General features: G+C 35.9%; 1 protein-coding gene and 1 long non-coding RNA gene across 5 annotated transcripts in view; both read left to right on the top strand.

Moving 5' to 3' along the window:
• Positions 1-15,516, top strand: part of LOC134748039 (uncharacterized) — a 99,887-nt gene that overhangs the window by 32,391 nt on the left and 51,980 nt on the right. The gene's annotated exons all lie outside the window — the stretch shown is intronic.
• The window catches only part of LOC134748030 (transmembrane protein 151B-like), a 45,951-nt gene continuing 41,347 nt past the window's right edge, over positions 10,913-15,516 (top strand). Inside the window, exon 1 of one of the 4 annotated variants that reach the window (XM_063682749.1) lies at positions 10,913-11,193. In XM_063682749.1, the coding sequence (XP_063538819.1) occupies positions 11,143-11,193 (51 nt within the window). In that variant the 5' untranslated portion in view covers positions 10,913-11,142. The remainder of the gene's footprint in view (positions 11,194-15,516) is intronic. The other 3 variants (XM_063682751.1, XM_063682750.1, XM_063682752.1) reach the window with 3 other exon arrangements.

The raw sequence follows: 15,516 nt of genomic DNA, 5'->3' as shown, positions 1-15,516 counted from the left end.
GGATCTTTCAAATATAATAATTTTATTTCATACTAACAGTCCACAGAGCGCAGCTAAAGTATAAAATGTTCAAATAAAGATCTGCCAAGGAGTGGTGCTATTGCTATCTATGCACACATTCAAGTAAGCTTGGAAAGAAACATAAAGTTGTCTATTTTATATTTTCCGCTCATAACTTACTAATAAAATGAGATTATACGTATAGTTATTGTGTCTATTTTATGTTATTAAACTAATTAATTTGTCATTTACCCTACTTCTGAACAATAAACACTGCTCTTTTTGTAATGTTTTTTTTTGCAAATAATATTACTTAAGTATTCATATTTATTTTACATGTTAAAATGGGCCGTGTACTTTTCAGGATGATCCATCCTATGTTAAAGAAACTTTGTTTGTACGCATTGAACAGGAATTATAAAAGAAAACAACAACAGAGTTTGAGATTATAAGTATGAACTTTCAGTATGACATAAGTATCAGTTTGTATTCAACATAAGAATGTCTACTTGTTATCGATTTATCTCGTTGTCCCCGTAGCACACGAGTCTCCTAAGCCGCCAGGCTGCCGCGCCATGCGGGCGACGACGCGGCGCCTTGTCCGTTTGTTTCCTGCGGCTATCATCTGAACGATCTCGTAGAGACACTTATTTATTTATTTATTGAATCTGTATTGCACATAAGAAAATACAAACGTGGTACTACATAGGCATTCTCTACCAGTCGAACTTCGGGAAAAGCAGACAACTTATTGTAGGCGGTACAAATAAACTAGGTAGGTGATATAAATAATACATAGGTATATTACATACATATATCAGTAAATAACATATATAAAAATACATACAAATAGGTACACAAGAAATCAGATGAAACTAATAAAATAGAGACGCCATGAATTTGCTATTCTGCCAGCAAAGTACTCACTTAAGTTAAGGCTTTTTTTAAAGCAAATCTATTCGGAGACTATCTAATTTTAACAGGGAGACTGTTCCAAAGGCGAGCTACCTGAATGGAGAATGAATTGGACATGTAACCTGTTCGGTGAGATAGTATAGACAGAGAAACGTATAAAGCATACGTAACGTATACCAAAGGATATAATAGGAAAGAGCGGTACTGTCATAATACTCATAGTAAATTTTGTAGCCACAGTAAATTCACTGCCATCTATCGACACACAATTAAACCTAAAAATTAAAATGTATAAAAATACCATAAAATGTATTTATATATGGATAACTGTTTTTTTTTTCTCTTCTTCTTCTTCTTCTTCTTCCTGCCCTTATCCCACGTTATGTGGGGTCGGCACAACATGTTTTTCTCTTCCATTCTCCTCTATCTTTCGTCACCTCAGCAGTCACTCCTTTCTTTCTCATATCCTCTTTCACACAATCCATCCATCGCATGTATTTTTTTTATTTGCATTAATTATTTTTATATGATTTTGACCCATGTTCTTTCACTGATATGCGTTAAAGTTGTTAAATAACAAACGAAACCGTCAACGCCATCTATTCGACAGTAGGCCAAAAGCAGTGGCGCCATCTGTTCGAGAATCAAACTTTCTTGATTTTCGAGGCACAATTTTTCCTTACACTGTATCCATCTATTACGGAGTTAAATCTAGCCTTGCGTATACGTTATTTAAAGGTTAATTAAAGGTTAGCTGGAAGAGACCCCTTAAGGGGATAAGTTCGCCTTTGTACATATTTACTGTATTTTCTCTGTGTTATGAACTTGTTTTGTGCAATAAAGTGTTTACTACTACTCTACTACTCTCTAAGCACTATTTTAGTCTAACGCACAATGCAATACGTAAATAGGAGCAATAAATAGGGTAAACTCGCATTATTTGGTGACACGCCTAATTCGGTGATACAAGTTTTGAAGTATTACACCCAGGAAAGCTAGTGAATTAGGGCCTTTTAAATGGGACCTCACGGCTTGACGGCTTCTGCGGCTTTGCCGTGAGGTCCTAGATTAAGATATACTTTGATACAAACGCTCCACTACCGAAATTTTATAAATTTTGGCCGTTTGGACTGGAGCGGTGGTATCTCAAAGTTTCCAACATTTGTCTAGGCTCAATGCTTGTCAAGCTATCGTTTATTTTTTCGAATTATTAGGTATATGATTCTCGGTTTAAAACATCGTAATTCCATACGAAAAATCATCTTTACGCAGTTTTCTATTTTTAATTAATACTCGTATTGTAATCGATATGACATCATAAACTTCAGTATCATTTAAATAAACTATGAACCAGTGATATATCACAGAATCTGTTTAAATAATATATGAGACTGCAGTATTTACGTGGCTACTCAAAACTGTTTAACTTTGCAAAAATCAACATAAGTAATTCAATTCCATTCTAGTTTCAAAATTCCTCTTAAATTCTAACAAAAGCACTATGAAAAGTAACGTTTATCTACCGGCGTCGCAGTAAAGTACCTAGTGGATGAGTTGCAGTAAACTACTCTCGGGTCACGGTCAGAGGTTTATTATTCAGCAAGCCAAGCCTATACACGAGCAGGAAGCGAATGAAATAAATAATAAATAAATAAATAAATAACAACTTGTACACATAATATGTTATTCCATTCTGCTTCCGCTCTATCGCCGGTCGCCGGTCTATTAGGGCACCGAGTGCAATGCATGCGTCTCGACAAACGATAGCCCAAAGATACCTACTACAAGTTTGGTAACGGCAAGGTTGACGGCTGCAAAAACCACCAGAGATGGTGTACCTAGACTTCGTCCTCCAGTACGCTGTCACTCAGGATCCTTTCAGCCCCAGCGGGCAATGTTTCAACAACAACTTGCCACGCCCGATGCCACTCAAGCCTCGGAATCTCTCTGAGCGGTGCCTTTGTGTACTATGACTAACGAATTTCTGTATGCTCGAATTTCTGAATAACAATTTTGCCGAAATAGACAAGAATAATACTGCGAAGCAGTAGTATAATCATTTGCGAAACGGTACTAATTAGGTTTTCACATCGCTTGCCCACCTCGGCGTGGAATGAAAATGGACCGTTGTGAAGAAACATGAGCCGTGAATGCTTGTCCACACTGTGCCTACTTGAAAAAGAAATGTTGACATTAATTATAACAGAAGTTCGCGTATTTTTTAAACCTAAAACGGATTGAATTTTTTAAATATCACCTATTTGATATTGATATGATAATAGTCACGCTTGGCAATCAAAGCTGGTTTGGAAAAGTTGGAAACAATTGACTTTAGATATAAAAAAAACCGGCCAAGTGCGAGTCGGAATCGCGCACGAAGGGTTCCGTACCATTCCGCGAAAAACGGCAAAAAAATCACGTTTGTTGTATGGGAGCCCCACTTAAATAGGTATTTATTTTATTCTGTTTTAGTAGGTATTTATTTGTTGTTATAGCGGCAATAAAAATATGTACATCATCTGTGAAGGTTTCAACTGTCTAGCTATCACGATTCATGAGATACAGCCTGGTGACAGAAAGACAGACTGACGGACATTGGAGTCTTAGTAATAGGGTCCCGTTTTTACCCTTTGGGTAGGGAACCCTAAACATGATGAACTTTTAAGTCATCATTCGCTTGCCCTTGTCCCATTCACTTGGGGTCGGCGCAGCATGTCTTTTTCTTCCATACATCTCTGTCACCCGTCATCTCATCATTCACTTGCGTTAGTTTCATATCATCTTTCACACAGTCCATCCACCTTTTCCTCGGATTTCGGTGATGAACTTTTAAGTATTTACAAATTTAAACAAAATATGTGAAATAAATTTTAATAAACAACAGGATGTTTTAGAAAAAAAAACCAATGAATATAGGAAATAAAACTATGAAAACGGATTATATCGCGTATATTGAATTTATAATACATCCTGACGTTTCAAACTCTTTACAGCGTTCGTGGTCAACAGGTGACGGTGAATGGGTGAACGGGTTTTTTATCGCGTTTATATATATCTTTACTTGAAAATAATTGTAGTGTATAACTAGCCTTATGAACCGATTTTGCATGTACAACCAGCCTTAAAGTTTATAGTCTATGATGGTTCATTATTTTTAGTATGTGGGTATTTTTGCATTTTGTAGTTTTCCTCGTTGACCACGAACAATGTAAAGAGTTCGAAACGTCGGGATGTATTATAAATTCAATATACACGATATAATGAATAAATGAATGAATGTTTCTTGAATGTTCTGAAATAAAGATATTTTTTTTTATAATCCGTTTTCATAGTTTTATTTCATGAGTAACTATCGCGGTAACCGAAGACAATATTAATGAATATAGGAATTAAATGGATGCATGTAAACTGACGACCGGTCTGGCCTACCTTAGTGACCCTGCCTGTGAAGCCGATGGTCCTGGGTTCGAATCCCGGTAAGGGCATTTATTTGTGTGACAAGTACAGATATTTGTTCCTGAGTCATGGGTGTTTTCTATGTATTTATGTATTTATATATTGGATATATCGTTGTCTGAGTATCCATAACACAAGCCTCCTTGGGCTTACCGTAGTCAATCTGTGTAAGAATGTCCTATAATATTTATTTATTTATTTTATAAACTAAAAACTCGCACGGCCAAAATAAATAACGATAGCAAAATGCGGTCTACGGTCATGCGGTTGACAGCGGACGAGATTAGTGCAACACGATACGATACCGCGCCGCACATTGAGCCATTACGTTCCGGCTCAGTCTATTTGCCAAATCATATTCGCTGCTGGCGATTTTTCTTTTTCCGAGTCGTTCCTATTTGATTTTTTCTTTTGTTTTTTGTTTTGTTTTGAACATGTGTTTGTTTTGATATTGATTAGTGAAGTGAAACGATTGAAGTTATATATACGAGTCTGTTCGTCCTTGCCGTACCTATGTTAAAACATAATCGTTTCGTAGAAAAACATCTATTTACTATGTAACGTATACCTATGTTAAATAAGCAATAATTAAGGAATGAAATCAATTTATTTAAAAAAAAATACTTTGTCGAAAAAAAGCTTAAAAAAAATTCTGCATAGATTAAACAAAAATTCAAATTAAGTTTAAAATATTTTATATTCGGCAAATGTTAATTTTTCAGAAAATAGTACAAAAATATTCGTTTGATAGCAAACTGCAGTCACGCGGTCGTCAGCGGACGAGATTAGTGCAACACAATACCGTGCCGCACATTGAGCCATTACGTCCCGGCTCAGTCTATTTGCCATTCATTGATACTCGCTGTTGACTATTTTTTCTCGTACCTGGTACCTGTTAATGCTAGTCAGATGTCACACGATCACGGAATTTTATGACAGAGAGTAGCATGTTACAATCTTTACGGTTGATGATTCCTGCTGTGCAATGCAATAGTGGATGAAACGGTAACTATGAGAACAAGGAAATTAAAGCCGGTTGATTTTGTGTGAAAAACGCTTTTTTATACAAAAAAGTCATGATCCCGTTTTTCCGCAAAAATTTGGGTTGGTACTTCGTATTTGTTCGTACATATGTATATTGGCAAGAGCGAGACGCACGGGCGAATGGTCACAAAATTACACTATTTTGATGTCAAAATGTAAGTTCGATTTGTCTGCTAAATGATTTCACTGCTAAAGTAACTGCTAATATGAGTAAGGTGGGTAAGACTAATATAGTTTATTTTGCTCGGGGCAAAACAAACTGTATGAGGATTCCATACAAGTGATACCTTACCCTATCTTAACTTATCAGTTCATTTAGAAACAAGATATGGTAAAAACCGCATTTTTTATTATTAGTAACTGAATATTTGAGTATTTTGTATTGGCGCTGTCTATTGAATATACGAGTAAATTGGTATTTAAATATTTTCCATTCCACATAAGCCCGCGGACGAGTTTTCAATCAGCGGTATCCTTCAGCTATATTGCTGTTTCTGTAAACCTGATTGAATGTTTTACTTGCTATTTATTACACGACTCAAGTGTTGAGATAAAAGGTCCCTTTTATGAATCTCAAAATATGTATTCACGTTGCTGTATAAAATGCTGCTATTTGATAAATATTGTGCAGGTCTGACTTAAACTTGCATCTATCGGTACATCTTACCGGGACTCTATGATCAATTTGCAATTAGATTTCGCCTTAGCAGATTCCTTTTTTTGTTGTTTGATTAATAACAATCTATAATATTGTTTTTGCATTTACAGGAACGAGTTTTAAGTGTTTTAAAGAATACATTACTACTTACTTACTTACTCCTCTGGCGCAGCGACCCAAAGTGTGTCTTGGCCTCCAACACGATTGTTCGCCACTGATCCCGGTCCTGTGCAGTTTCTCGCCAGTCTTGAACCTGGAGCTCGCGCAGATTAGCGCCCACTACATCCGCCCATCGATACCTAGGTCGCCCGACCGGGCGGCGTGCTGTCGGTTTTCCCTCCAACGCTCTTTTCACCGCCCGTTCGCCTCCCATTCGCTCCAGATGGCCGAGCCACCGAAGCCTTTGCGCCGTTGTCACACCAATGATGTTTGGTTCAGCAACCAGTTGTTCAACTTTGGCGTTTTTGCGGATTCTCCAACTGCCATCGGATCTCTGCGTTGGACTTTTCTTCAAAGTTAGTGTCCAGGCTTCACATCCGTATGCTAAATTAAAATAGTTCGGATTACGGTCTTGTAAATTCGGATCTTAGTCTTTCTGCTGAGAAGCCTGGACACCAAGACTTTGTGCAGAGTTGCACCGCACCGCAAGGCATTCTGAATGCGAATGTCGATTTCCTCGTCACGGATATTGTTGTCGTTGATCGTACAGGCTAGGTATTTACATTTGGCCACCCCTTTAATACATACATATTTATTAAAGAATACATTAATCAATTATATTCGTACCTACAAGAAAACAGAATAAATAGAAATGTTATCTATCTATGCAAGGGTGCAAGTCGCTAATAAAGTGACACAGATGACAAATGCCTATTTTAGTCGCTAATCAAAAATATGCTCTTGCTTACTGTATAAAATACAAACATTCTAATTCAAGAGGCACTTGATGACTTTACCTGTGATTTTATCTCAGAAAATCTGATTTGCATCCTTATATACTTATTTTAATAACGAACTTTCTATTTAAACAATAAAAGCTTTAAATCCGTTAGTACACTACAACTAGCTTAGCGCTAAGCCCCTGATGCATATGATATGCCACCACCGTAGATATATAACCAAATAACCAGTGTAAGCTACATAATGCAGATATAGCATCTATTAATCTGACGCCCTTCGCCCGAGATATAGGGTGTTGAAGGAGCCACTAAAGTGAGTAATCGAGCTAAGAGCGATCATAGCTGCCTAATCACCGCGCCTCGGATTGGCGAGCTACGAATTATTGTGGGGTGGTCACGAAAACAAAGTACAAAATCGAATGTATTTTTCTTACAATTTCTGAATATATATACATATATAAAGTGTCGTAGGCCTCTAGTATAAAGCGAGAAAGGAATATTTTGCATATTTGTCACCATGTTTAATTAATATTCTTTTTTTCTCGACTAAAGCTAAGATAAAAAAATCTGTAATTATTATCAATTTAGTTATATGTAATACATTAGTGTTAAGGCTGAGAAAACATACTGCATGCCTAACAGAACCTAAGCATAAATATATCCTTCAGAATAAATAATTAACTAGGCACTACAACTTATAAAACCAAAGCAAAAACACATTACCACAACGTAGTTCTTCCGAGGGAAATACTTCCCCCTATTTATCTTATACTCTATCTATATACCTTAGATAGCAAAACGTTGGAAACGGTAGCAGTAAAATAAAACAAAAGATCGTTAATCGACTTTTTTGTCGATTGTTCTTTCGCAGCCGAGGAATTTCCGGCTGTAAAGCGGCGTCCATGTCACACCACTCGTGTCTATCAAATACGAGTATTATACACTTTGTGTATTGGCACATACAACCATTGTAAAACATATTTTATGGGAAACATATGTGTAAAAGCTTAAGCGCCTTCTGACATATGGTTTATATTGATATGAACAGTTGAACACCCGCATCTTATCTGAGATAGAATTGAACGGACATTTTTCCCGTTTGATACAGATTGAGTGTATCTAATAGAGAGTGATAGGATCGAAATGTTACCTACTATAACACTATTAAAATATAACAAATTGGGCATATTTTTATCTATTGTATATGTGTTAGATTGTAAGGTATCTATTGGGCCTTAGTTGCCTGATAATAAATGATATTTAATTTAATTTAATATAAATAAACCTCTGGGGAGACAGTGTAGAAGCGGATCTGCGTCAGCTTCAAGCCGATAATTGGCAGGAAACGGCGCAGGATAGGGCAAAGTGGAGTGCTCTCGTTTCGGAGGCCAAGACCCTCTTTGGGTCCCTGAGCTATATTATAGTTAGTTAGTTAATGTAAATAAAACTAAACAGAATTTTTCGACACATCAAAACAGTTTACGTCTGTTCATTACGGCACGGCCATGTTACGGTACAATTTTTAGTGACCCTTAGGGCCACTTGCACCATTCCACTAATCCGGGGTTAACCGGTTAAACCTGGAGTTACCATGGTTACCAGTACAATTTGTGACTGGGTTAACAGTTTAAGCGCTTAACCCCGGGTTAGTGGAATAGTGCAAGTGGCCCTTTTAGTGTTCGCACTGTTCGCGCATAGACAGACGATGATAATATAATATATAGTTAATGAGTGTTAGTTAGGTATCAAAGGATTGATTCACCCCGCGCCGATTCGCTTCGCGTTCGCGTGTTGTTCGCCTACGTAGTAACGCTGCGTGAGCGGAACCACTACAATTATTTGAAGCTCTAACGCAAACTGTGACATTGTGATAAAAAATTTATTGTATAAATTTTATGAGAGAATATTAAAATAATAGTAATAATTTAAAAAACCAAACTATTTCATTCAAATACTATATTCGTAGTTCCTAATACCTATTATCAGTATTATCCAAATGCGGACTATGTAGTAGGACATTTCGAATGCGCCCAACATAATCGTAAATATTGGTTCACCGATCAATTGAGAGATCCCAGGAAGGTTACATAAATAAAACAGAGTCATATTTAAAGCCCCTCTTGCTGGAAATGAAAATGGACGTTATTTTCAATACTTCCCTACTTTCCGCATTTCTGAAGGTTTTTCCTAACGGACGGTTTTCCGTTAACACGAAGACGTTTTTGGATTTAATATTCGGCTACACAACACAGAACGCGTACATGCGCGACTGTACACGTTGAAACCCGGCCCTGCATGATCAGGTATTATCTTTTGACTGAATGCACATAAAATAAAACTATGAAAACGGATTATATCGCGTATATTGAATTTAAAATACATCCCGATGTTTCGAACCCTTTACAGCGTTCGTGGTCAACGGGTGACTGAGGAAAAATTACAAAGTGCAAAAATACCCACATACTAAAAATAATGAACAATCATAGACTATAAACTTTAAGGCTGGTTTTACATGCAAAATCGGTTCATAAGGCTAGTTATACACTACAATTATTTTCAAGTAAAGATCAGCCTTAAAGTTTATAGTCTATGATTGTTCATTATTTTTAGTATGTGGGTATTTTTGCACTTTGTCATTTTTCCTCAGTCACCCGTTGACCACGAACGCTGTAAAGGGTTCGAAACGTCGGGATGTATTATAAATTCAATATACGCGATATAATCCGTTTTCATAGTTTTATTTCATGAGTAACTATCGCGGTAACCGAAGAAAATATTATGAATGCACATATTCAAACAGTTCTTTTATTTTAATAATCTGTAATTATTGTAATTTAGAATTAAAAATAGAATTAAATACAATCATATTACAATGTATGTGCTTCTGTGAGTTTTCGTCGAATATATTCCATTATACCTTAAATTTTTTGTCCAGCGTTATTTGATAATCTTCACTCGCTTCGTACTACAATGCCACTATTGTATTTATATTTTCATAAGCTCAATAGAATGTAATTTTACCAAAAACATGCTTTTTGGAACTCTTTTCTACTTGAGGTAGGTAGTCAGGAAAACTTTCTACTCCAAGCATTGAAAGTTGTTTTATATGAGAGGCATCTTTTTGTCAAAAAGTAAAATTCACCAGTTAAAATACCTCAGAACTATCTCAATCTGAACACAATCAGAAAAATGTTAGGTATTGTGAAAAGATAATGTAATAAGGTATAATTTGGTTTAAATAATTAAAAATAATAAAATAAATATGTTTTACTGGAAAATTTGGTAAAGGCTGTCAGAAGACCGTGGACATAAAAATATAGGTACTGTGGAATAGGTATATAACGCTCAAAGTCACAGACAACCTAACTTTATATTATGTTTCTTATTTTATTATGTCGTTTTATAACCACAAATCATTAAGGGAAAAGTGCTGCTTGAAAATGTACATTGATATAAAAGATTTACCACATCATGCGTATAGTTTTTGAAATGCCCTATATCCTATATTCAACTAAGATCTACCTAGTTAGCGAAACCAATAACATGGCCAATATATACATGGTAGAATTCAGAGCAATAAATGAAAGAAAATACTAAAAGTTCTAAAACTCGCTTGTGTTACGTATAGGGCTCGACTATGTTATAGCCCTCAAAGCAGTCAATGGAGCGCGAGAAAGATATACACTCACTCGGAAAATACCCCAACGTACCTATGACACTCTAATCCATTCCCCTGACAGATATTTTCCACAATGCATGCAACGGTTCGGTCGCAGCGTAGAAACGTAGAAGCCTCCCCGTCGCCATGGTTACCAGACGCTGCAGTGCTTTCTCAACCCGCCCTTCGTCGCAGTGTGCGCCCGTGCCCCGTCCGCGCCGCACGGGTACTTCGTAATTCCAAATTCTAATTGTCATGTTCTTTTTTCGAAATAATATACTTTTTTGATTGTAGTTAAAAAAAGGTTGTCAATAAGTTTTTGATGTTTTTTAAAGTGTTAGAATATTGATTGCGGACCAAGGTCCGCAGGTTGCTGGCAACACGATGTGCGAGGGTGGCGTAACTTTGGACAGAGTTTGGATGCAGTTGGTGTGGTTTCAGTGATGGAGATTTGTGTGTTGTGTTTAAGCCATGAGGAAATGCTGTTTTGGAATACGGATCGACTTTAAGACATGACGGCGCAAGACCGAGGAAATATTTTTACGGACGACGACGAGGATTTGGTATGTATTTTATAAAAAATATTCTTTTCATTCATAATATAACACACTTAACACACGTGTCAATAAAATATAAAGAAAACTTGGTCTTTTTCAGGGTGTGAGCATAAAAGGGCACTTGAAACTTTTGTAATACGCGGATGTTTCGTAGTTTGCTTAGAGGGTTGACGGAAGTGGTGATCGATGGCTGTTTGTTGACTGAAAAGTTTCCAACTCATGCGAAACGTTGAGCTATTTCGAGGTCCGTAATAAAAAAGAAGTCCACTGTGGTAACGAACTATACTATTGTACTTATAGCCTTACCGCATTGTTTTGATAGAAGTGACAAGTTGCTACATATTTATTAGGAAATGATTACTACTAGCTACGAGCTACGCTGTAGTAGATGTAGAGGGAATGACAATTTAATACTGTGGTTTATTTTTCGGAATCAAAACCATTTTTTTTTCTTGATTTGATATTTATTTGAAATAACTGTCAGTAAATTCGTTTAACAAATTCGAATTACTCGTAGATTTTATTATTTTTCTGCACATTTAGGTTTAGTATTACTTAATATTTAGTTTAGTTTACCTATAGTCAGATTTAGTTGTTAGGTTATTGAATATTTGTAAAATTTTATTCGCTGATATTACTATGTATATTGACGTTGCACCTGTATTAGGTAGGGAGTACATACTTATAGCTTTATGCCAGAGGAGTCACTTTTCTTTACGTGCAATGAATTACTTCTTTAAGGTTAACGATCGCTTTAAGTACGAACACTAAAATTTACGCTCTGTTATGTAAAAGTTTTCACTGTTGATTTATTTTTGAACCTGTACATAATTGCAATCTATAATAAATATTGATTACCCGTTAAATTATGCACCCCTACTAGACATGTCGTGACATAATGGTTGGGGAGCCATTTTAAAAGCCTTCGCATTTTAAACCAATTAGTCCTATATCCGTAACGTCTTAAATGCACATAGTATGATTTGGTTCTGAGAGTCAGGAGTGTCAAACCGTATTGCCCAAGGCGGGTGCGAGGCGGAACACGGAATAGTGGATAAAAATAAAAGGCATTTGGCGTCAGTGTTGTATCGAACAGCTTATATATCATGTAACGCTGTCAATAAAGACAGACAGGCGAAGCCTAGTATTAGTTATGCAGGCACAACCCCGGCCAAATGTATTGTGTGGAAACAACGTAGTTTTCTTTAATAAATATCTCATGATTCTATTATTGTTATTGTATATTGTAACCAAAATCTTACATTAGTCAACCCCGAATAACTAATTAGTAAGTAAAACATCCTTATAGATATATCGGAAAAAATAGATAAAAAGTATAAGTAAATTTGGAAAAAAATTGAAATAAGTACAAATAACAAAATATTGAACTGTAAAATTATCATGACTAGAATTTGGGCTAATTACTTTTAAAATATCCTGTTATCACTTTTACTACTTTGTTTCTAATTGTCATCCCACGAAACACGAATAATTACGTATGTAGGCAATTGTAAGTTAAATGGATATATGTAATAGTACATTGTGATACAAGTGTGCTAAGTTGGTCATTACACACGAGGCGATATTGTGCGGGCGAGCTGTAAGCGAGCGCGCAATAAAAAACCCGATGTGTGTAATGACCAATGCACACGCGTTTCATACGACGTTTATCAACACACTTGCACACAAAATAAGAAACATTCATATTAATCAAATTTTAATTGTTAAAACAGTCTAAAATTTGTCATACTGCCGGCCGCCCCTCGCCCCGGCCGCCCCTCGCCCCGGCCGCGGGCTGCGGGCGGGCCGGCCGGGCCGCGGCAGGCGGTCGGGCGCGCCGGTGCCCGCCAGTCCGACCAAATAAAAAAAGCCTCCGTTTCCATGCATATTATTAGCAATCAGTTAGCTTTTTAACTCAGTCGGATAATATAATGAAAAAGCACGAGTTATAATATACTGAAGAAGCACGCGTGTTTAATATCTAGGATTATGAGCCAAAATTCGGTGGAATAAAAACGCCGTTTTGAGCAAGTGTGTTAAAAATATTTTTTATAATACAAGATTGTAAAAGTATTTCAAGGTTATTATATAGTTATTAATCCCAAAACCTCCCTGGCAACGGGACTGCACTTATTTTTTAGCCAACCTGTATATCGAGTTCTCTATTTCGTCAATAATGCATCCTTCTAGACTTACAGAATTCGAATTAACTTAGTTTCATTTTCATGAAGATTGGACTTTCACTCGCATGTCCAGTTATCAAACAAGAGTAAATGTTGAAACAAGGGTGAACATAGCACGTGTTCCGGAAAGGGTTGCAAGCGCAAATTAACGGCTCCCTGGGGACTGGACAGGGGAAATTTTTCCTGCTGTAATTTCGCTGAAAATAGGACTCGTGTTAGCAAATGTTTAATTAGGAAAAGGAATTAAATTTGTTAGTTTATGTCCGTCGGTGTCGCACTCAACTTTATTTACATTGTGTCGTTTAAATACATGAAAAGTGACTCTGTTTAAAATGTCGTCTGGATACAAGTAGTGAATTATAAATGTTTTGTAGTTCGGCGAAATTATCGTTCGATAACACTACAATCAACATGATTGGATAAGATTCATGTTCCATCCCGTAAATTATTTTTGTAGCAGAATTCTGACTGTTCTACATGTTAGATATTGCGTGAAGAATAGAAGAATTTATAATTATTAACTCCAGCCTTCATAGATAACATAGAACTAGCTACACAAAGCATACCAGAGTTCGTCTCAAGGACATGTACTTTGTATAATAACTTCTAGCTACTGAGCCTCTTATATAAGTGTTAAAATGTAATAATGTTAGACAACCGCAAATAATGTTGAAAGGACACAGATACCTATAAAAAAAATATATAATATTTTATTTATTAACTTTTTCATGAGGAAAATTTACTTTTGCTGAATAATTCAGTATTTAAAAATAAAGCTACACTTTTTTGAACAATTCTATTACATAAAAAACTAAAAGTGAGTATGACTGGAAGTTTACCGTACCTACCTATAAATTGCCTACAAGTTTTTTTACAGTGAAACTTGTAATGATTGACAGCGAAATTTAAGAAAGTAATAATTTCATAAGCTGGGTAAATAACAAAACAGCATTCTATTATAAAAATGGTATTTCTAATACTACCAGCCTTACAGTTGAAACTACACAATTTAACACAACCTAAGGCATCAAAGTATGTCGGTCCCAGTTTCCAAATAAAGCTGGTGTCGAGTATATATTTTAGAGGGTGTGTTTATACGATTAATTGAGGTTGCCATATGCCTGTTAATAATTGGTGCACGTGGCTCCAATTGGCTCCAATCAGGCTTCAAACCACGAGTGTGGTCAGCAAACTTTATTATTAAATATGCTGAAAGCATGTAGTGAATATTCGAAATTATCAACATTTAAATGTTAGCTTCCTGCACTTTAATGTATTGGTCTGCTTTTTTAATAAACATTGAAGTTTTTCACTGAAATTAATATATATTTTTTGAATGAACACTAAAGTAGGTATCATTTATCACGTAGTGTTACTTGGCTATCTAATATTATACAATAAGTATCTCATAACATAAATCAATGTTGCCTTATAATGAAATGTTATCTTTATGTCATCAATCGTATAATGGTTATAGTATTAAGTAATTAAAGTCGGATATTAAACATAGTCTTAAACGAAAACACCAATTTAGCAATAAAGATAAATGATTTAATTGCTACACCGTGCAGATGTGTTCATGTACGATGTACCTCAAACTCTGTTACTAAGTAATAGAGTGGAACAACGTCCGCGTTCTGCACTACCGTTACCAAATATACTGAAGTAAAGCCCTTCTTGCGTGTACTTGTGTACAGTTTGCAAAAACGCATAAACATAATAAATTAAATTAATAATTTTACCCTCTTATTCGTAACACTTACCTCTTACAAATCTCTGTTAAATTTTGTCTCTTTCTAACAAACAGAAATGTCAAAATGACAAATAAGTTATTATCTTCCGAGGAAACGCTTATACTGAAACTCTCCAATATTGCATCTAATTGCATGTGATTCTTGACATTGATATTTTTAATAATAATAATCAAACTTGAAAGATAAGCAAATAATTTATAAACTAGCTTTTGCCCGCGACTTCGTCTGCGTGGACTTAGTAACCGCAGCTAGAGTAAGAATAGCGCCTGGATAAAGTGTAATAGCAATCATGCAATTTGAGCATATGCTTAATTGCTTATGTACCTACACAAATTATCAGGCACTTCATTAATTATTTCAATTCCACCCCGCTTTTGACCCTCTTAGGGGAC

This window comes from Cydia strobilella, chromosome 15, assembly GCF_947568885.1.
Source record: "Cydia strobilella chromosome 15, ilCydStro3.1, whole genome shotgun sequence".
Classification (NCBI taxonomy): Eukaryota; Metazoa; Arthropoda; class Insecta; order Lepidoptera; family Tortricidae; genus Cydia; species Cydia strobilella.
This window is presented reverse-complemented; position numbering and strand designations above follow the sequence as displayed.